Source organism: Nannospalax galili, unplaced genomic scaffold (assembly GCF_000622305.1).
Source record: "Nannospalax galili isolate Female #2095 unplaced genomic scaffold, S.galili_v1.0 scaffold18, whole genome shotgun sequence".
NCBI classification, from domain to species: Eukaryota; Metazoa; Chordata; class Mammalia; order Rodentia; family Spalacidae; genus Nannospalax; species Nannospalax galili.
Window position 1 is genome coordinate 6,847,744 of NW_008346548.1, and position 22,689 is coordinate 6,870,432.

Consider the following 22,689-nt stretch of genomic DNA (forward strand, 5'->3'; position numbering starts at 1 on the left):
TTTGTCATGTTAAGTAGTAGAGGTGATAAATATTACCATTGAAATCTACCCGATGACTTTATATACATACATACGTGCCAAGGAGCCGAGTGCAACTGACCATGACTGGTAATAATCAGATACATACAGATTAGAGACGCATGTGCCAACATCTAAGTGTTATTAGCAAAAACAATGAGTCTTTCTGTAAAAAATAGTATATTTTAAAATGAAATGGAAATCTTTTTTAAAGGTTAAAAACTCATTCAATTTTATGCCTTACAGGGTTTATACTGATTTCAACATTGTATAACTGTATTAATTCAACTGTGAACCTAAAAATTTTATAGCCACTTTTGAAAGAGATGTATCTTTGCTCTGGAAATTGTTATTGCTATAAAACTAAAAAGTGTGTTAAAGCTGTAATGAAATGCTTCTTCTAAAAAATTAAAAAAATACATTTATTATTTTGGGCTCTGTGTGTGCGCACATGCCACAATGCATGGAGGTCAAAGGACAATTTGTGGAAGTCATTTCTCTCCTTCCATCATGTGGGATCCAGAGATTGAACTCAGGCCATGAGGCTTGGTGGAAAGTTCCATTACCTACTGACCCATCTCACTGGCCCCTACTTATGCTTTCTGTTAGTGCTTTGATAGTCTCATTTTAACAGTACTTAAAAAGTAGTTTGGAATTAACTTTCATACAAGGGATTCGGGAACTTTCTCACATGCTCTCCACATTATTCCAGCACTCATTATAGTCCTCGTGCAGAAAGAGGCCGGCATCTCTTGTGCTTGCTTCCTTCATAGGAAGCTTCACTTCTTTCCTCTGCTCCTGCACATCTGCAGAGAAACAGCCAAATTGGGATGTGACAAAAGTAGATATGAATCAGGGAATGAAGCAGTGCTGAACAGGTCCAGAAGTGCGGTTGCAACACCCTAATCCACCTTCTGTAGCTCTGCATCACATCCTTGCGCAATGTCACACATGCTTTCCTGAAGAGAGCAAGGTATTTATTTCCCCTCACTATCTTGACAGAAGTGATAATAACAAGGCAATTCTCTCAAGATTTTAGGGTGTAATCTTAGTTATACTGGTCTTCGTGCCTGACCACAGTTAAAGGTAGGGATAGGCTTCATGAAGTTCAAAGAGCTGTTTTCATCTGCTTATACAGTATTTGAAATGATCACACTGAGTTTCAACTTTGAACAATTTTTCCCCTTCTAGGATGGAACCATTTGATTTTTCTCCAACTTCTAAGCACACATTCATCCTTTCAAAGTCTACTGTGGGCACTCAGACTGATTTTCGAGATGCAGATGTGCAAACAGATCCATACTCTCCAGAATATGTCGTCTGTCAGGACACTATTCCTGAGCTCTTGACTCTGGCTACTCTGACTTGGGGTGAGTTGGTAATTCTTGTTGACTGTTGCAGATGGCAATACTAACAGCCATGTAGGCTACTGAGTTCCTGGAAAGGATGCACACTCAGCCAACTCTGCTTCATAGAGGGAAGAGAATCCTTGTAGTAGGAGAAAACATTTGCATATAATATATCAGGAAAGGACTAGTCTCCAAAACATACAAGGACTGCAAACTATTCAATAGCAAGAAAATATAACCTTATTGAAAAATAGGCAATGGAGTCTGGAGAGATGGCTCAGTGGTTAAGAGCACTGACTGCTCTTGCAGAGAACCCAGGTTTGATTACCAGCACCCACATGACAGCTAATAACCATCCGTGGGGGATCCGACGTGCTCTTCTGACCTCCTTGCGCATTGAATGACACGGGTGCACTTACACACATGCAGACAATACACTCATACACATAAAATAAAAATAATAAAATTTTTTAAAAAGGAAATGAACCCAAATAGACATTTCTCAAAAGTAGACATGTAAATGGCCAAAAGATCTATGAAAATAAATGAAGATGAATTATAGACTGCAACATAGAAATAAAATGGGATAAAAGGGTCACATGGGATGGGATTGTAAACTCTAGATAGTGAGGATAAAAGGAATGGCAGAGAATCAGTGCAAAACACAAAAGAACCAAAACCCCAAACAATCCGGCAATCAGGAATTCGCCAGAACTGACGAAAAGCAGGAGACCTCACAAAGGAAAATTCCATTGAGTAACGAGCATCTTAAACTTTTAAGATTTGCACCCATAAAAAAAGAAAAAAAGCTCAAAATCTAGTAGGCCATGTTATCCACAAAGGAAAAATACCAGATTGACATTTTGTAGTATAAGTTTTAAGTACTGTGGGAAGATAATTGCAAATATAGATTTTTTTCTAAGAGCCAAATTATTATTGAAGAATGAAAATGAAACAGACATTGTCATGCATAATAAAATATTTACCTCATAAGCTATCATAAGGATTAAGCAAATTTATTTATGTAATGTGCAACCCAGAAATTTCATTTCAAGCTGTATGTTAAAGGAAAGTGAATACAAGTCAGACATGGTGGTCCATGCCTTTAATTCCAACACTCAGGAGGCAGAGGCAGGCAGAACTCTGGGAGATGGAAGCCAGCCTGGTCTACATAGTGAGTTCTAGGCCTGCTGGAGCTACAGGGAGACCCTGTCTCAAGGAAGAGAGAGAGAGAGAGAGAGAGAGAGAGAGAGAGAGAGAGGAAGGAAAGGAAAATACTAAATTCTACTAACAGATGTGCATATATGTGTTCACCATAAGATGTGTGCAAGAATATTTATGACAGTACAATTCACAATCACTCCAAATTGAAAAGAACCCAAATGTCCATCAACTATGGAGTGGGTGAGTAAGGTACAGTGTATTCATGCAGTGGAATGCCACATAGTGAGAATGGAGGTACAACCGCACTCAGTCACGTGGGTAGATCTCAAATGTACAGCGTTAAACAAAGGAAATGGGATAGAAAGGTGCACCTCCTATCTATAAAACTCAAAACCAACCAAAAGTGAATTAATGTGTTCGGCACAATGATAGGGCTTCTCCTTGGGACATGTAGAGACTGGGAAAGGAGTGTAGTGGGCAGTCTAGGGTTCTGGTAATGTTCTGGCTACGTGGGGTGTACATGCTTGCATCTTTCCGCATGTATGGGATGCATTAATTTTTAAAATTATTTTATTTTAGTTTATGTGTATCAGTGTACTGCCTGCATGTGTTTAAGTGCGCCCATGTTGTGAAATGCCTGCGGAGGTCAGAAGAGGGTGCTGGATCCTCTGGAACTGGAGTTGTAGATGGTTAGCCACCATGTGGGGGCTGGGAATTGAACCCAGGTCCTCTGCAAGAGCAACTGATATTCTTAACTACTGAACCATCTCTCGAGCCCCAAGATGCATTACTTAAAAAAAAAAAAAAAAAAGAGTAGAGACTATAGCTTTGTGGTAGCGAGCTTGGCTAGTATGTGTGAAGCCCTGGGTTTGATTCCCCAGCACTGGAGGGAAAAAAAAAGAAAAGTGAAAAAAAAAAAAAAAAAAGACACTAAGCAGAAAACTGAATGCCTACTATGTGCCAGGAACTGTTGTAAGTGCTTAACATTTTTAGTAACTTATTTAATCCTCACAGGTTATATGACTAATAAAGATGAAAATGGATAAAAAATAGAGCTTTAAAAAGCCAAAAGAAATGAGTTGTTAAGACTATAACATATTTTTTTCTGATACTTATAGAATGCATCAATGAAAAGAAGACGCCAGGGCTAAGGGTGTACTTCAGAGGCAGAATGCTAGAATGCTTGTCTAGCATGCTCAAGACCTTGGGGTAAATCCATAAGACCACACATGCACACACACACACACACACACACACACACACACACACGCACAAAAGATGCAAATGGAGTATTAGAAGTATAAAGTGGTCACACAGCTGCCGAGTGAGAAGCACAAGGGAATACTGTAAATATTTTAGTTCTATATTTTAAAACTTAGATAAATTATACAACTTTTAAAGAGAATGCAAATTACTAAGTTGGCTTCAAGAATAGAAGAATAACTAGAACAATTATTTGGTAAAAAGAAAATAACCTTTTTTAGAAGCAACCAGCCTAAAGTAGTTGAACAGCTAAGTTTACCACTTCTTCAAGGAACAAAAAAATTTGGTTTTTGCAAACTATTTGAGCAAAGAGAAAATTAAATTTGATTTATTCTTTCATGAAACTAGTATAGATTCAGCTTGAAACCTGAATAGGGACAGTACTCAAAAGGAAACTTACAAGTTAGTTTTATATGGGAATAAATAAGCAAAAAAATTCTAAAGACACCAGCCATCATTCAGAAGTGGTGGTAGTGCATGTCTTTAATCCTTGCAGAGGTCAATGGATCTTTGTGAGATGGGGACCAGCCTGGTCTACAGAGTGAGTTCCAGGCTATCTGGGGCTACAGGGAGACCCTGTTTCAAAAACTGAAACAAACCAACAAACAAAAAGATACTAGCAATCAAATTTTGCTACATTTTAAAAGGATAAAATCATAGCCCAGTGAATTAGTTGGGGAAATTCAAGTTTGTTACAGTTTCAGAAAACCAATTAGTAACCATTTTAACAGAAAATATAGGAAAAATGCTTTGCCATATGCAGAAAAGTGTTAGATACCATTTAAAGCTCACTCATGGTTCAGTCTCTAAGTGAATGGGAAGCAGAAGGAAACTTAGAGACTTCATGAAGAGTATTCTGTTAGTAACTGTTACATCGCTATGATGAAATGCCTGACATAAACATTTTAGGGAGGAAAGATTTCTTTTGCTCTTAAGTTGCAAAAGTGTCAGTCCAGCTTTCGGCTTTTGCTCGGAGTCTTTAGGTGCAACTTTCTTTGGTCGTCCCGAATCCGGGTTCACTGTAATCCTCAGACCTTTCCAATCGCCAGTTACCTTGGCAATGTCGTCACTAGCTTTTTTTTGGAGACAGACCCAGGGGCCCGATCTTGGGGGCCAAGGCGGACGTGGCACCGACCTGGCCTCCGGTGCACCTCAGGTAGACGACTTTGATCTCGTGGGGGCGAACTCAGGCGACGTGATGGAGGCGGCTGGCATAAGAGACAGAATGGCCTGGGCACTGCACATCCTGCGTGGATGGAGCTTTCCCAGACAAGTCTTTGCTAGCCTAACCTGGCCATAGCCTCCTGGTTGAGGAATACTGAGGTAGTACAGTAAGGTTGGGGGGAAAATAACAAACAGGAAATAAGGATTAAACAATAGCAGCAAAACTATTTTCATTTGTAAACAATGTTCATTTATTAAAATCCTAATAAAGTATCAAAACTAAAGAGAGTTTTACTATAAAACGAACAGACAGGGGCTGGAGAGACAGTTCCTCAATTAAGAGCACTGACTGCTCTTGCAGAGGACCCGGGTTCAATTCCCAGCACCCCCATGGTGACTAACAACCGTCTGTAACTCCAGTTCCAGGGGATCTGACACCCCCTTCTGACCTCTGCAGACATTGCATGACACAGGTGCATTTACACACATGCAGGCAATATACCCATACACATAAAATAAAAATAATAAATTAAAATAAAAAAAAAACCACAGAGACTAGTAACTATAAGGTATGAGCAGGATCGAATTGGAAAAATTATTGGAAAAAAATCACTCACATTCACAATAACAACTAAGAATGTACATAGGAAATCGATAAATAAAAATGCAGGGAATTTATAGAGAAAATCATAAACGGTTCTTTAAGCATATGGAGACGTGAGTGAAGTAGAAACACGTCATGTTTGTGAATGGGAAAATCCATGCCTGAATGGATATGATGCCTTCCAAATGACTTATACCCTTCAAGTAACTAACTCAAACTCAGACACCAAGTATAACGGTTCCTGTGTAAATTAACTACTTTTCTCCAACTCTACATAAAAGCAACAAGAACAAGGCTTCCATAAACTCCCTTTTCAATGAAAATAAAAAATATATACAATTTGTCAACTACTCGATATTTGTAAGGCTTGCAGGAAGCAACTGAGATTGGGCAGAAGGAATGTGGGGGGAAATGAGGAAGCATGGACGGGGAGGAATATTCTCCAAGGTAAATTTGGCAGTTACCAAAATTATAGCAATTGTATTTTATGATCTAGTGTTAGATTCTAGCATTTCTACTTCTAAGAATCCTAGAGAACTCACATATAGTCACAAAAGACGAGTGCACTTCGAGTAATCAAAAAATAGAGCACTCTAAATATCCATCTGAGAGCTTAAAGTGAATGAAGTGCTAGATCTCGCTCTATGAATATTGTCAAGCCCCCCAAATGAAGTTCAGTGAGTAAGATGAGTTTCAGAGTAATTCATTCGTAAATCACTTCTCAGCATTTGGCTAAGAGCAATTGTATCATACTGTGAATGTAAATATTAAAAAAACAACAGTGCATTTTGCTTTTATATAGTTCATTTTTGATACATATTTAAATCAAATCTGGTTTCTGATTCATGCTGTATTAGAGGAATAGAGCACATAAGAACACAAAACAGGCTGGAGAGTTGGCTCAGCGGTTAAGAACACTGGCTGCTCTTGCAGAGGACCTGGGTTCAGTTCCCAGCAGCCACATGATACCTAACAATTGTCTGTAACTCCAGTTTCAGGAATTCAATGCCTTTTTCTGGCCTCGTCAGGCATTGTACTCTTGGGTGCACTTATACGTATACAGGCAAAATACTCATACACATAAAATAAAAATAAATTAAATATTTTTAAAAAAAAACAAAAAAGAAAGACCTCTCATTGTAACCGCTATTACCTTCTGCTTCTTCCTTTACCTTTAAGCCCCTTAGTGTCTTCAATTGTAAAATACTTCTATTTCTGTGATAGGGATTTGTTGAAGATTAAATAAATGTTAACAGTTCTTGGTATATTGTAAGTACTTATAAGTCTAACATCATTGTAAGTAACAGATGCACAATTTGCATATAAAATGCTAAAATTGACTGGAAAGAGAGTTCTAAATTCCTTTTTGTGTTTATTTTGGGAGAGAGGAGACAGGAATGGGGCTCAATATGGTAGTTAAAAGAACCATCAACTTTAATTTTTAATATTTCTTTCATTAGAAAAGGTAAAGTTTGGAACTGGAGAGATGGCTCAGCTGTTAAGAGCACTGACTGCTCTTGCAGAGGACCCAGGTTTGATTCCCAGCACCCACATGGGGACAAACAACCATCAGTAACTCCAGTTCCAGGAGATCCGACACCCTTTTCTGACCTTTGTGGGCACGGTATGACATGGGTGCACCTACCTATATGCAGGCATTACATTCATACACACAAAATAAAAATATAAATAAAATGAAAAAATTACAAAAAAAGAAAAGGTAAAGTGTATTTGATATGTAATACGTGTGCTGTTGGGTCTGAGTGTTTATGTTTCCATACTTTTTGTTTTTAAATTAGTAAACTCTACACAAAATTATTTATGTTAATATATATTTGTATAGTTTACATTGGTGGGGGATTGTTGTTTTCTGAGACCCTGTTTCCCTGTAGTCTCAACTGGCCTGGAACTCCCTATGTAGACCAGATTGGCCTCAGTCTCACAGAGATAATCCATCCCCTGTCTCCCAAGTGCTGGGATTAAAGGCCTGTGCCACACCACAGTACCCAGTTCTTATTTACATATATATTAAACATGGTATTATTCTTTTCTCTTTTTTAAAGCTGTTGCTTTTTCTTTTAAAGAATATTTTTCGTTAGATTTATTTTTATTTTTAATTATGTGTATGTGTGTGTGTGTGTGTGTGTCTGTGTCTGCGTCTGTGTGACTGTATGCCACATGTATGTGGGTACCTGCAGAGGGCAGAAGAGGGTGTCAGATTCCTTAGAGCTGGAGTTACAGGTGGTTGCGAGCTGCCTGACATGGGTTCTGGGAAGTGAACTGGGTCCTCTATAAGAGCAATATGTACTCTTAAACCACTGAGCCACCTATCCAGCCCTATTCATTTCTTTATACATAAATTGACAATATACCCATAAAATGGGTAAACAGAAGATTTGACAAATAGTGCAGAAAATTAAAAAGTAGCTTATATTATGCAGTAGAAATACAGATTTTTATTTCTTTAGGCTTTTCTATATAATTATTTTTAAAAATAAAAATAAAAGCTGGTTGGTTTGTTGGAGCTCAATGATCAGCAGGAAACTTGGTCTACACTTATTCCTTTAGCAGTTTTTGGTCCCAAAAAGATGATACAAGTCAATGCCACCTTTAGACCTTTAGCCACCTGAGTGTGTGATGGGGTCCCAAAACCTGTCCCAGAGAGGGCTAAGTTGAGTTAGGTCTCAGTCCATGTCTCTGAGCTGGCCAGGAGGCATAACTGATGGATGGCCCCACCGGTCTTTGAAGTCTTAAAGGTGGAGATGTGCATAGTCCTAAATTTTTTACTTATTCATTGTAGGGAGATAAAATGTAGAGAAGATACATTCTCAGCTAATGATTATTCCTTCATGATCTGTTGTTTTTAAAAAGTATCTCTTTTTAACTTTCACCCAATAAATTCCCAACCTCTGATATATTTTTCCCTCAGGATTTGCTAGTCTTTGAGTTTTAAAATATGGACTTATCTAGCACAGGATCTTCCATGGTGATTAGAGCTGATGGTTGTGAACTGCCTGACATGGGTTCTGAATATTCCCCAATACTTTCGTTCAACACACATGCAACTAAAACTGCTTACAGCTCAGTAAGAAAAGGCAACACAGGGCATGGTTTGCACAGGCCATGAGGCACATCTGGAGTGCTCTTTCCCAGTGACATTATATCACATCATCGCCTCTGACTGTAGAGCAAGGCAGGAGGATGTCACATACCGGTGGCAGGTGGGTTTACCCTATGTTCCTGAGCTGTGGCATCTCCTGCAGGCCGAGGTCTCCCAGCAGGACAGGCTGAGGTGGAAATGATAGAACGGGTTCGAGAGAAGCGCGCGTGGGAAGCCACTCTGCCCCCACTGAGCAACATCTCCCAGTTTGAGAAGAGAAGGAAGATGATGAACGAAATGGAGAGGAAGGAGTGGGCCTTCAGAGAGCACGAGATTGAGAAGTAGGTCCTCTGTCCGTTGGACAGCTGCTCCTGGGTTGATGGGAGTAACGTTCAAACTGTTTTGTTTAATCTGAAAGAATTTCCCGGAATATCTGGGTTTAAAAGCAGTCCTTACCCTGTACAGATAGGAAACTGTTCACCATCACTTGCAAATGGTTGGACATGTGAGCAAGTCAGCACTAAGAGGGTGATGGGAGGGGAGCACAGCTTTACAAAAGAAAGACATGGGGGAAATGACTGAGTGCCTACTGTGTGCCAGGACCAACCCTGTCACCCTCAGTCTCAAGGTAGCCTGCACCCCAGCTTTCTTCATGCCTCCTGATATTTAGCCCTCTACTTGACCTAGAGCTGTCCACAGATCTATTGTTCTCTAGGGTCAGCTACTTAAAGTGCCTTTTTTCTTTCTTTCTTTCTTTCTTTTTTTTTAAATTTTATTCCATCTGCCTGGCATCATTCTCCATAACCACACCCATATAAATATTTCCACTACACAGAGATTCATCACTGGGTGTCCCCCTCTGTCTCAGCTCACGTGTCACCTTTTTGCCAGAGTGGTCCTTTCTTTAAAACACATGAACATGATGCCTGCTGTGGCAGTTCCTTTGCTGTCTACTAGAGGGTCCTGTTTGAGATGCCATGTACATCTCAATGCTCTGTAACTTACTTGAAGACTGCAGGACCTGCGCCTGGAGGTTTTAAAAGAGCTGCTGAAGAAACGTGAGGAGAACCAGCAGGAGGTAAACCTGAGGCGTCTGAATGCCCAGTGGTGTAAACTACAGGAAGCAAAGGAGGCGAAACTGGCCCAGATCCAGCACAGACATGTATCAAGTATGTGCGCCACAAAGCCAACTGGGAAGGGAGAGGGACTCTGGGGCTTTGACCAAGCCTGACTTAGCTATGATGAAATTCTGCCTTTGTCCTGGGCATATCAAGTAGGCAAGGGAGAGAGATGTTATTTTCCAAAGATGGAAAGTAGAGGAAACCCCTCTCTAAGAAAATCAAGTGGCCATGTTCTAATAGGAGGTTATTGACTTCATGGGGTATGTACGTTTGCATATCTGTTTGGTATTAGGCTCTTCACCTTTGTAGGCAAAGCTCTGCGAAGAGCCTCTTACTCAATTGTTTGTTTTTGTTTTTGTTTTTTCATTATTGTACCCCAAAATGACATTTTAATCATCTTTTTTCCTCTTTCTTTTTGGTCTTTTTGAGACAGGGTCTCCCTGTAGCCCTAGCTGGCCTGAAACTCGCTATGTAGACTAGGCTGACCTTGAACTCACAGAGATCTACCTGCCTCTGCCTCTGTGGTGCTGGGATTAAAGGCATGTGCCATCATCTCCAGCTTAATCATCCTTTTTCTTAATTACCCCTCTCCAAGAAATTTTTAATACCACAGATACATTATATACATACTTACATATACTGTAATTATACATTTTCACTTTACACATAAAAACAAGTAGTATACAGTTCACTATTTGTTCAGTGCAGGATTGTATCAGGGGCTGGGGAGACGGCTCAGCAGATAAGAGCACTTGCTGTACAATCATAAGGACCTGAGTTCAGATTCCCAGCCCCCATGTTAGAAATCAGGTGTAGCCATGTGTGCCTATAACCCCAGCACCGTTGGAGGGATGGACACAGGAGGGTCACTGGGGATTTGTGACCAACCAGTATAGCTGAAATAGCAAGGTCCATATTCAGTGAGAAACTTTGAATAAGGTACAGAATGATAGAGCAGGACACCCAGTGTCCTCCTCTGACCTCCATATATACAGGTACAGATGCACATTCAACACACGCATGCACACACACATACACACACACACCACAGAGAGACACAAATACACAACACACACAAAGAATAATAAACTTAAAAATCAAGTTAAAACTTCAATTTAAAACTTTTTAGTATTTAATTTTGTAGCTTTACCTACTGAGAAACTTTTTAAAAATTACCTATAAAACTGTATTATTGAGGCCATCAAGTTGGTTCAGCAGGTAAAGGCGTGTATTTCCAAGCCTCAGTTCACTCCCTAAGACTCACATGGTGGAAGGAGAGAACTGACCCCTGAAAGTTGTCCTCTGACCTTGACACATGTGCTATATACTCATGTGCGCGCGCACGCATGCACACACATACACACACACACACGAATGAATAAATAAAAGGTAAAAAATTGTATTACCAACATATGCAAATGAGCAGTTGATATGCACACTAACAACTTAATCACATTTTAAGAGACATTGAAAACTGTCCAGAAAAGTAAAACAATTCAAAAACGAAGTTATTTCTTTAAATTGTTTTTAGTGAATGTAACCTTTAATATCTTTTGGATTGTGACCTAGCTATTTGCTGGGTATTTATTTAGATGCTGTTGACATTTTTTTCTTGTTAGGGCATAGCTATTAATAGGTTTGGCTAAATTTTTAGATAAATAACAAAATGCTAAACTAAATTCTAAAACACACACAAAGCACTATAGATAAATCATGAACAACAGCCAGACAGCAGCTTCTCTGGGGCCCACCTGCAAGAGGGCTTCTCAGTCTTGTGATATGATTTCACACCTGTTGAGTGTGCCTGGGGACAGCCATCAGAGGAGGGTGGCTCTGTGGGGAGGTGGTAATCATCACTCCGCAGGTGATTGTTCAGATGTACGCAGATGCTGCCTTCTCCCTCCACTTGCCAAACCAGTCTGGAAGCTATGAGCTGGGCATCTTCTGGTTATTGTGGTGTTAGCCAACCTGAACCTGTAGTCCTCCTTTAAGGGGGAAATGGATTTTTCTAGCACTCTACTTGACATCTATTTTCTATTGACTTCAAATTGCTCTTAGTCACTTAGCAAACTTTTATTGAATACTATTCCTTGTACCAGAGTTTGCAGTTATGACAGAGGTGTGTGTGTGTCTGTGTGTCTGTGTGTCTGTGTGTATACACCCATTGAGGATTCCAGGTGATTCTCCTCCCATCACTCCTGCCCATCTTAGGGCACCCAGAGCCAACAGATGGCAGACCTTGGGTTCTAGCGCTCTGTGCTGGCTGTGATGAACCACTGTAAAATTCATCCAGTTCAGTAATTTCCTAATGAGTCAAACTAGCATTGGTTTACTATTCTACATTTATACAACATTTGGGAGATAATTATGGATTTTTTTCTTCAGAAATCAGAAAACTTATAGGAAAGAGAAAGAACATAGAAGGGAAGTTGCAGAGAAGAGATATCATCAAGGACTATTCTGATTTCTCATCTCAAGTCTATGGACCTCTGTCTCACCTTGGTCGTTTCCCAGACAACAACTCAGAGGACTTTGTAGTCAAAAATCATTATCTCAATACCTATGAAGGTAAATAATTCACATGATTAGTAGAAGTTTAGTAGAAGTCATCTGGGTTAAATACATGTTAGATTAAAAGATAAACAAATATTTGAAAAAACACCAATAAACCAGTCTCCTATGCTTATTAATATGAGGTCATGCAAAGCAATAAAAATTCAGACTCAAAAAATAAATAAATAAAAATGAAAACTAATAAATAATAAAAAAATCAAACTCAAAGAAAGCAAACATTGTAGAATAATTTAACAAAGAGTAAATTCAGCTAGTTATTAAATATTTTTAAATGCTAGCTAGGTGTAGTGACATATGTCTGTAGTTCCAAGTACTCACTTAAGTGCAGGAGTTTGGGGTCAGCCTGGGTAACTTAGCTAGACTCCTGTCTAAAAACAAGAGTCTCAAGAATCAAGTTATTCAAAAGTGAAATTGAGGGGCTGGAGAGATGGCAACAAAGAGTAAATTCAGCTAGTTATTAAATATTTTTAAATGCTAGCTAGGTGTAGTGACATATGTCTGTAGTTCCAAGTACTCACTTAAGTGCAGGAGTTTGGGGTCAGCCTGGGTAACTTAGCTAGACTCCTGTCTAAAAACAAGAGTCTCAAGAATCAAGTTATTCAAAAGTGAAATTGAGGGGCTGGAGAGATGGCTCAGCAGTTAAGAGCACTGGCTGCTCTTGCAGAGGACCTGGGTTCAGTTCCAGCACCCATATGGTGGTTAACAACTGTCTATAATTCCAGTTACAGGAATCCAATACCCTCTTCTGGCCTCCATGGGTATTGCATGCATGGGTGTACCTACATACATACAGGCAAAACACTCATAAAATAAAATTTAAAAATGCCCCTCCCAAATTTTAGGTGGAATAGAAAAGGGTTTTTACAACAGGTTTATGAAGTAAACAAGAAATTTATAGTAAAAGCAAAGGCCAAAAATCTAGGAGGCAAGGAAACAGGTGACCCACCATGTGATAAATTCACGGTGAGGACTGTGCCTTTTATGAAGGCAAGAGACTTGTTTAAATTTTTAAAAGTTCTGCTTACAAGTTGAAGCATCATCTGACCAAGACCATGAGTTAATGGTCATATTCTTAAACTCACAGCCCTGGCTGACCATCCCCAGGGCAAAACATGAGGCATTGCTCAATACCCATTTTAGAACGGTGATGCCATGTATTCTAGGGTCATTGACTTCTTGCTGGCTGTTACTTTTTGTAGGACACATCTTTATTTTAGAATAAATTTCTCACCGTACCACCTAAGCCACTGGGAATAGAAGTTACTTAAATGTGCTTTATGTTTTAGGAACTGTTCACTCTGTTATTACTACACCTTACCAACAATTCTCATTGAAAGCACTTGACAAGCAGCTAACAGCTAACAAAACTAACAATACACTTTTAATATGTCAAATTTAAGCACCAGATACTAAAAATGTATACTTCCTTCCCACAGGCTTAGTGGAACTTGAGTCATGTCTCCCAGATTTTGTGACACAACTGAGGATCAAACCTCCAAAGCCAAAAATCACCACCACCAAAGCCGGCTTTCTGAAGAAGGCAGCAAGGACGGACTATGAGTTGGCAGAAGTTCACAAGGTACAGTCGGGATCTGAAGACTAGATGCTTCCACTCCAATTTCTGCAAAGAAATGATGCACTCTGAACTGTGCTTTGTCATGGGCAGCAGCGACCCTGGACCTGACACACAACTTACAGTCTTTCCCCTCTCTAGACTTTTTCTCTTGGAGGTCGCCCATGGTGTACCAAACTAATGTGCCTTCTGCCCGCATTTCAAACTGTAGCAAAACTTCTTAGTGGCCTTTTCTCCCCCTTCACAGAAGTTATATTACTTTCTGAAAGTGCTTCCAACTTTGTTTGGTTCTGTAGTGTAAAATTCAAAATGACATGAAGTTTAGCATATTTCTAGTACTAGGAATTACTTGGTGTTAACTGGCTCCATTTTCCTCCGTTTTATATTTGTTATCAGGGCATCATGAAGAAGTCATGATTGATTCCTTCTACATCTAGTTTAAAACTCAACTAAGCATGAAGGTTTGCTGACCGTCAAACAAGCAGGCATCAGAGTCACATGGAGGGCTTGATAAAATGCATTGCTGGGTGCCACCACCATTGTTTCTGCTCAGTAGGACTGGGTGAGACTATGGAGATGGGAGGTTTTCACAAGCCTCCAGGTGATGTTGCTGTAGGCTAGGAGCCACACTTACAAACCCCTGGTTTATGACATCCTCCTGTCACTGATCCACAGGTGTTAGCTTGTTCCACTGATTTCAGTAACAGATAAAAATCCGTGGGAACCTACACTGAACATGAAAAAAAATAGGACCCTGAAGGCTAGGGAGATCACTCAGTCAGTAAAGCACTTACTGTGCAAGCTTAAGGACCTGAATTCAATCCCCAGAACCCAGGTAAGAAAGTCAGGTGGTGGTACATGCCTCTAATCCCAGTGTTGGGGAGAGCAGACAGGAGGATCCTAGGATTCACTGGCCAGCCAGCCTAGCCTAATCAGCAAGCCCCAGGTCCCAGTGAGAGATCATGTCTCAAAAAATAAGGTGGATGGCTCCTGAGGAACAGTGCCTGTGGTTGACCTCTGGCTTCCACACATATCTGCACATACATGAACACGCACACGAGACCTTGATATTGACTGCACATGTCTGTGTTTTTTCCCCACTGTTTCCAACTCTGTTCACCTTGCCTAAATACAATGCTCACCAGTCTCTCATTTCTTGTGAGATTTTTTTTTTCTGTAGATACTTTTTATTGGGTTATGGATATCCTCTTTCATTCATGATTTGCTAGTTTTCAGTGGTGTGCTTGTGTTGCTTTATCCAATGATAAGCACTCAGCTGTGTTTATCAAGGTAATTTTTTTTGTCTTTTTGAGACAGGGTCTCCCTGTAGCCCCAGCTGTCCTGGAACTCACTATGTAGACCAGGCTGGCCTCGAACTCACAAAGATCCGCCTGCCTCTGCCTCCCAAGTGCTGGGATTAAAGGTGTGTGCCACCACACCCATCCAGCCCATCAAGGTAATTTTTCACAAACATTGATGTCCCTTGCATCATTGGGTGAGCCTGGTTTGGTTAAGGTATATCATCCCCTTTTAACAACTGTTGGACTTTGTTTTACTAATATATTGGCTAAGATTTTGCTTCTCTGCCTACCGGTGAGATGGTTTCCTTGGTTTTCCTTCTCATTTGGCTAATGAGGGATTGGTACCAGATTGGACTGGTCTCCTGAAATGAACTTCTTGCCTTTTCTTTTGAGAAGAGTTTAAATAAGGTCGAGGTGATCTGTTCCTTCAATATGAAAAAATGGGCACATAAAATGATCTAGAGCTGATGCTTTCTTCATGGTAAATACTTTAACCAGTACTTCAATTTCTTTACAGCTTACAGAACTTTTTGTGTTAGTTTTGGTAAATTATATTGTTTAGAATTTCATTTCATCTAACTTTTCCAACTTTTTTTGACATGATTTTTGATCATACTGTTTTTATATATTTTGTTTTATAAATGATCATATCCAGTTTTTTCCATGTATAACACTGTTTATTCATGTCTTGATTCTTCTTCCTTAATTCATTTTACTGGTGGCTTGCTTATTTTCTGAGTGCTATTTTTCCAAAGGAATAAATTTCTGATTTTGACTCTATTATATTGTCTCTATTGTACACATATATGTCCATGTATACTAATTTCTATTCTTACATTTATTATATTTCTTTTTCATTGGTTGGTCTGTGATTATTTTCCTAAACTAGGAAAATTGATCATATAGTTCATCAATTTCAAGCATTCATTGGCTTTATATAAGTAATTTAAGCATTGCCTTCAAAACACTGATTTTTGCTATATTCAGTTAGTTCTGATATGTAATGCTTGCCATGCTTAACCTCTAACATCTAAGTATCCAATGTGTAGGCTTTTGAACCTGTATTTAATATACTATAAAATTTGCAAATATGTAGGAATTTTAACTCATTTCCTAATTAGCATCTAAACTCCAACTCACTGTGGTCAGAGACCATAGTCACTGTGATACTGACATTTGGGAGGCTTTCTCTTGGGTGCAGGCATGACTTGGTGGCACATCACATGTCCACCATGTACAAGGCCCTGGGTTTCATCTCTCAGTGGCACCACTGAGAGGGAGAGAAAGAAGGGACTAGAATGCATGTGATCATGCTTATAAACTAATCAAAGCTCGCCTACAGATCATGTACAATATGTTATACTATGTATCTTCATGTGTAGGGCAGACTGTTCCCAAGTCCCCCCTGTCCCTCTGTCAATTCTGTCATCCATTTCACTGATACATCTACAACCACCCAATGCATTTTCACTCCATTTTGATTTGAGACAGGCTCTCATGCAGCCCAGGGAGACCAAGAATTCCTGCCCCCACCTCCCCAGTGCTGGGATTATAGGAATTCGCCACACTACCTGACACATTTTTACTCTTATTGCTTCAAAAAACAGTTGTCTTTTTGATCAAAGAACAATAAGAAAAATGGACCAGGGAGATGGCTTTGCAGATAAAGGTACTTGCCATGCAATCCTGAAGACCTGAGTTTAATCATTGGAAACCTTGTAAAGGATGAAGGAGAGAAGTGACTCCACAAAGTTGTCCTCTGACCTCCACTTATGTACTGTGGCACACAGACCCACATGCACGTATCATGCACATGCATAATAGTTATAACTAATAATGAATGCTTTTAAAATAAGAAAAACAGAAGATTGTACTCACCTTCATTTATTTCCCCAATGCTGCTTTTCCTTTTTAATATTCTTATAAGTCTCTGACCACTGTCATTCTTCTTCTGACTCGAGAATTTATCATTTTTGGCATGGTCTGCTGCTATGAAATCTAGTTTATGTTTGTTTCAAGAGTCTCCTTTACCTTTGGGGAGGGAGGTAAAATTTGCATATAATAAAGCCCACCCTTTCAAAGCGTGCAACTCAGAGGCTTCTAGCATATTCACAGGTTGTGTGGTCATCATCACAAATTCCAGAATGCTTCCATCACCCCCCAACAACGCCATACCTCTTAACAGTCACTCCCAGCTCCCCTCTCTCTCATCCCCTAGTGGTCACTATTCTACTCTCTCTGTAAGAATTTGTTCATTCTAAACCTGTTGCATAAATGAAACCATGTAATAAATAACACTTTGTATCTAGCTTCATTCACTTAGCACGGTGTTTTTGAGGTCCATTCATGTTCTAGTACAGTTTCAGGCCCTCATTCTTATTATGACTGCATAAGATTTCACTGTGTGGATATACCACGTTCTATTTATCCACTCATAAGCTGATGAAAATTCCAGTTATTTCTACTATTAATTACTAGAAGTAACACTGCTGTGTACTTTTGTGTTGTAGTTTTATAGACATGTTTTCAGTTCTCTTGGATGTATCTCTGGGAGTAGGACTGCAGGTCATGTAGCAACTGCTTAATTTAAATTTTTATTTATTTATTATTCATTTTTATGCATATGAGTATTTTACCTACATGTATATAAGTGCACCCATGTTGTACAATGCCTGTGGAGGCCAGAAGAGGGTGCTGGGAACTGAGCTCAGGTCCTCTGTAAGAGCAGCACCTGCTCTTAACCCGGATCCATCTCTCCATCCCCAATGGTTTTTATTTTTGAAGAATGATTTTTTTGAATATAGAATTCTAACTTGGTGGGGGTTTTTCTCTTCCAAGACTTCACTGTCTTGTTAATTGTGTGCATTAGACCAGGCTGGCCTCAATCTCATAGAGATCCACCTGCCTCTGCCTCCCAAGTGCTGGGATTAAATGTGTGCACCGCTACACCTGGCTTCTATTTTTGTTTTTATTTGAGGTGTTGTTTGGTTTTCTAGATCATCAATTTGGTGTCTTTGGTGTAATATTGGAAAGTTCAGTCACTACAGCTGGAAATGTTGTCTCTACTCCCTCCCCTCCCTCCCTCACCCCCTCCCTCTCTCCCTCCCCTTCCCTCTCTTTCCCCTTTCCTTCCTTTTCTCCTCTCCTCTCCCCTTTCTTCCATCCTTTCCTTTTGTAGACAGGGTCTCGTGGATGAACTTCTGATCTTCCTGTCTCCACTTCTAGTGTGCTGGGATTACAGGCATGAGCTACCATGGGGTGCTGGAGTTGAACCCAGGGCTTCATGTATGCACTCTACCAAGTCAGCTACATCTACCTTTTCCCTTTCAATCTGGTTTTCCGATGCTGCATATGTTATACCTTTTGATTTTTATCTCACAATTCTTGGATGGTCTGTTCTGTTTGGGTTTTTGTTTCTGTTTTCTCTTTGTAGCTCACTTGGGGGAGTTCTTTACTGGCCTATTTTCAAGTTCCTTGATTCTTTCTTTGTGTTGTTTGTTTATGGGCCTATTGATTTTTTTAATATTAGTTTTTTAGAAGAAGCATATCATTACAGCTTCAACATGCCCAATAACAGTTTCCAGGGCAAAGACAGAGCTCCTTCAAAAGTGGATATAAAATTTCTAGGTTTGCTGTTGAATCAATACAGTTATACAATATTGAACTCAGTATAAGCCCTGTAAGCCATAAAATTAAATGAGTTTTTAACCCTCAAAAGAGATCTCCATTTCATTCTAAAATATCCTGTTTCTTACGGAAAGACTCATTGTTTTTGCTACTAACACTGAGATGTTGGCACGTGCGTCTCTAATCTCTACATATCTGATTATTAGTAGTCATAATTGTTTGCACTCGGATCCTTGGCGCCTGTGTATGTTTATAAAGTCATCGGGTAGATTTCAATGGTAATGTTCATCACCTCTACTAATTAACGTGATGTAAATTTTTATGCTTCCTCCTCAAATATAATTCATTTTTAAAAATTTGTTGATTTTTGTTGTGTGTGTGTGTGTGTGTGTGTGTGTGTGTGTAGTGATGTAAATTTTTATGCTTCTTCATCAAATATACTTTTTTAAAAATTTCTTGATTTTTTTGTGTGTGTGTATATCACACAGAACATCCCAAACAATCTTATTCAACTATACACCCACTTCCCAGATGGCACCCTCCCATAGCCTCCCTCCCCCCACTAGAGCCCTTATACTCTGTTATCCCTGCTACTGTCCGCTGTGTTGTCGGCACCCCCAGCCGTTCCCCACTACTTGTCCATCTGGTGAATCCAGTCAGCCTGTCTAGAGGTCTTTGTTTTAGGAATGTCAGCTGTTCCTCATCTAGCAGCAATCCATTGTCAATATTCCTTTGGATAAGATTGGCGTCTGCTGTGGGCCAATTGATTTTTTCATTTCTTTTACTGCATTTTGATTTCTAACTATGCTTTGTGGTTCTGTCTTAAAGTTTTCACCTCTCTTTACATTACTCTTCCAATATTGTATGCTGTCTACTTTCCCCCATCAATTTTCTTAACACATTAATCATAGATATTTTTCATTCCTTGTCTAATGATCCCAGTGTGTGCATATGTGAGTCTAATTAGTATGTTCATTTAGACTGTTTATTTCTTGTTTTTTTTGTGTGCTTTTTAACTTTTTGTTGATAGCCTAGCATCTGGTCTCAGATAGCAATAACTGAGTTAAATAGATCATATTGTAGCAGTATATTACTCTGGATGGAGCTGGAGGACATCTAATGTCATAACTATAGGTATTATTTAGTGTCCTTTCTGTTTCTACCCTTGGATTTGGAGCAAGATGCATTTATATGGAATCTCCTGGATTGAAGAGAGTCATATATACCAGGTTTATTAAAAAGTAGCTTCTTAGTTTTAAAGTTAACATTATTTTGAGAATTCAGAACCATGTGATGGTGGAGGTGATGAATTATCTTTAAACAGTGCTTTTTGAGTTGTATTATAGGAATCATGGAGGAGAAATATCCAGACTAACATAAAGTAACTGCCACAATATAGTATTTTCAGGTATTCTTGGTAAAAATATAGAATAGAAAAAACGTATTTTTGATGGACTATTGAGATGATTCAACAGATAAAGGCACTTGCCACCAAATCTGACTGACCTGAGTTTGAGACCCCAGGATCCACATAGTGGAAGAAGAGAACTGACTTTGAGTTGTCCTTTAACCTCCATGAGTACACTATGGCACACATGCCCTCTCAAGATAGATGATAGAAGATAGATAGATAGATAGATAGATAGATAGATAGATGATAGATAGATGATAGATAGATGATAGAAATGTAATTGAAATTTTTTAACATATCTGTCATCTATCTATCTATCATCTATCTATCTATCTATCTATCTATCATCTATCATCTATCTATCATATATCAATCATCTATCTATCAGGCCGAGTTTCACTGTGTAGTTCAGGATGTCTTAGAAATTGTAATCCTCCTGCTTCAGTCTACCAAGTACTGGGATTAAAGGCATAAGACACCATGTCTGGCTGTACTTTCTTTTTTAAAGTGTGTGCGTTGTGGGGATGTGCACATGTACATGGTGCACATGTGGCGATCAGATAATAACTCTCTAGAGTCTGTTCTTTCCTTCCACTGGGGGCTCCTCAGGATTAAATTCAGGCCTTCAGGCTTGTGCAGCAAGCACTTTTACCTGCTGAGCCATCTCACCAGTCCTCACTGGACTTTTTAATCAAATATTTTTCTTTTAATTGTGAAAAAATTGTGGGTTTTTTCTTTAAAGTTTGAGTTATTTCTTTCCTTTTTGTTGTACTTATAATGCATTTGTTTATTGAGTAGGAAATATATCTACATAGATCAATATTTATGAGTATTATGAGAATATTAATTCAAATGTTTCCCTTCCAACCTCTCTCCTAACCATGCAGTTCTTTCTTAGAAGCAACTGATATATTTAGATTCTTGTCTATCTTTCAGGAATATTTTATATAAGCAAAGATATGTGTATATTTATGCATATAGCTGTGTAAGCATATCTATGTATATATACATGCTCACATGTATATATGTATATGAATATATGTAAGCTAATAGGTGTCAATAAATATAAACATCTTTGTTTATATGTATGTGTCTCTCCCAGTGTGTATGTGCACATATGGAGCCAGAGTTAAGTGTTGGATATCTTCCCCAACTGCTCTCTACCTTATTATTTTTGAGATAGGGTCCTTCCTGGTAGCTTGCTGATTTGACTAGACTGGTTGGTCAATAAGCCACAAGGATCCTCCTGTCTTTACCTTCCCAATGTGAGGATTATAGGCAGGCAGGGCGGTACCTGGCTGTTTATGTGGATTCTTGGAACTCAAACTCAGATCCTCATATTTGTTCAGCAAGCACCTTCCTACTGAGCCATTTCCCCAGCGCCCCCCACATATAAACATCTTTTAAAACATTAAAAAAAAATGTATTTACTTATTTTTGACACTAGGGATTGAACCCAGAGCCTCATGCATGCCAGAAAAGCATTCTACCAGAGAGCTGCAGCCATAGCCCTAAACTTCCCTATTCAAGTGTTAATACACAAAATACACTGTTCTGCTGTTGTTTTTTAAACTTAATATGTCTTAAATATCTATGTACATCAATATTACCAGAAAAGCTATCCTACTGTTTTTAAAACCTTAATGATATATTGTTGAGTGTGACCAAAAAAAATTATCAGTCCTCTTTTTAATAGATATGTGGGATATTTACAAATAAGTTTTTAGTGCTAAAACCAGTACTTCATGGGTAATCTTGTTCACACATTTTGGCACATGTGAACACATCTGGAAAGTGAGTACCTGAACATGGAATCCCTGAACCACAATGTATATGCATTTATAGTTTTGACAGCTGTTGCCAATTTTTCTTATATAAATGATATACCAGTTTCAGCAGTACATGAAGGTGCCTGATTTCCCACGTCCTTACCAACCCCTCAGCCATGAGTGGCTGGCTCTGCTATGCTTCCAAGTGGTGTTGCTCAGGAAGCTCTTCCCTCAGGAGCCCCCAGAGTTAGGGCGCTTCACTCTGTCCACTGCTGCTGCTTCGCTCTGCTTCACCAGTTGTGGCTCAGATCTGTTGTCAACTGTGGTCAGTTTTATTTTGAAGAAACTTAGAGGTTTTGTTACAACCACAGTAAAGAGGGATTCACTTACAATGTGCACTAAAAAAATTCTAGTTTCAAGTTTTAGCTCCATAGGTTTTTTTTGTTTGTTTGTTTTTGTTTTTTTTTGTAATATTGTGTCTGTTTTCACAGAAAATATCATATGAAAATTATTTTAGAACAAAAATTAACTAAAGCATGCTCTTTAAATCACAAACATAGGAACTTTTGGTATTTAAAATTTTTAAGTACCTTGTGGCTAAAGCAGAATCACTTGACAAAATCTTATGTTTAATTTCACCTGGATTTTTGA

At 39.0% G+C, this 22,689-nt stretch overlaps 1 protein-coding gene across 3 annotated transcripts in view; it reads left to right on the plus strand.

Moving 5' to 3' along the window:
* Positions 1-22,689, plus strand: part of Maats1 (MYCBP associated and testis expressed 1) — a 62,734-nt gene that overhangs the window by 11,233 nt on the left and 28,812 nt on the right. For 2 of the 3 annotated variants that reach the window (XM_008842900.3, XM_029568238.1), the window contains exons 6-10: positions 1,210-1,388; positions 8,826-9,003; positions 9,674-9,831; positions 12,169-12,351; positions 13,794-13,936. In XM_008842900.3, the coding sequence (XP_008841122.1) occupies positions 1,210-1,388; positions 8,826-9,003; positions 9,674-9,831; positions 12,169-12,351; positions 13,794-13,936 (841 nt within the window). The remainder of the gene's footprint in view (positions 1-1,209; positions 1,389-8,825; positions 9,004-9,673; positions 9,832-12,168; positions 12,352-13,793; positions 13,937-22,689) is intronic. The other variant, XM_029568239.1, reaches the window with a different exon arrangement.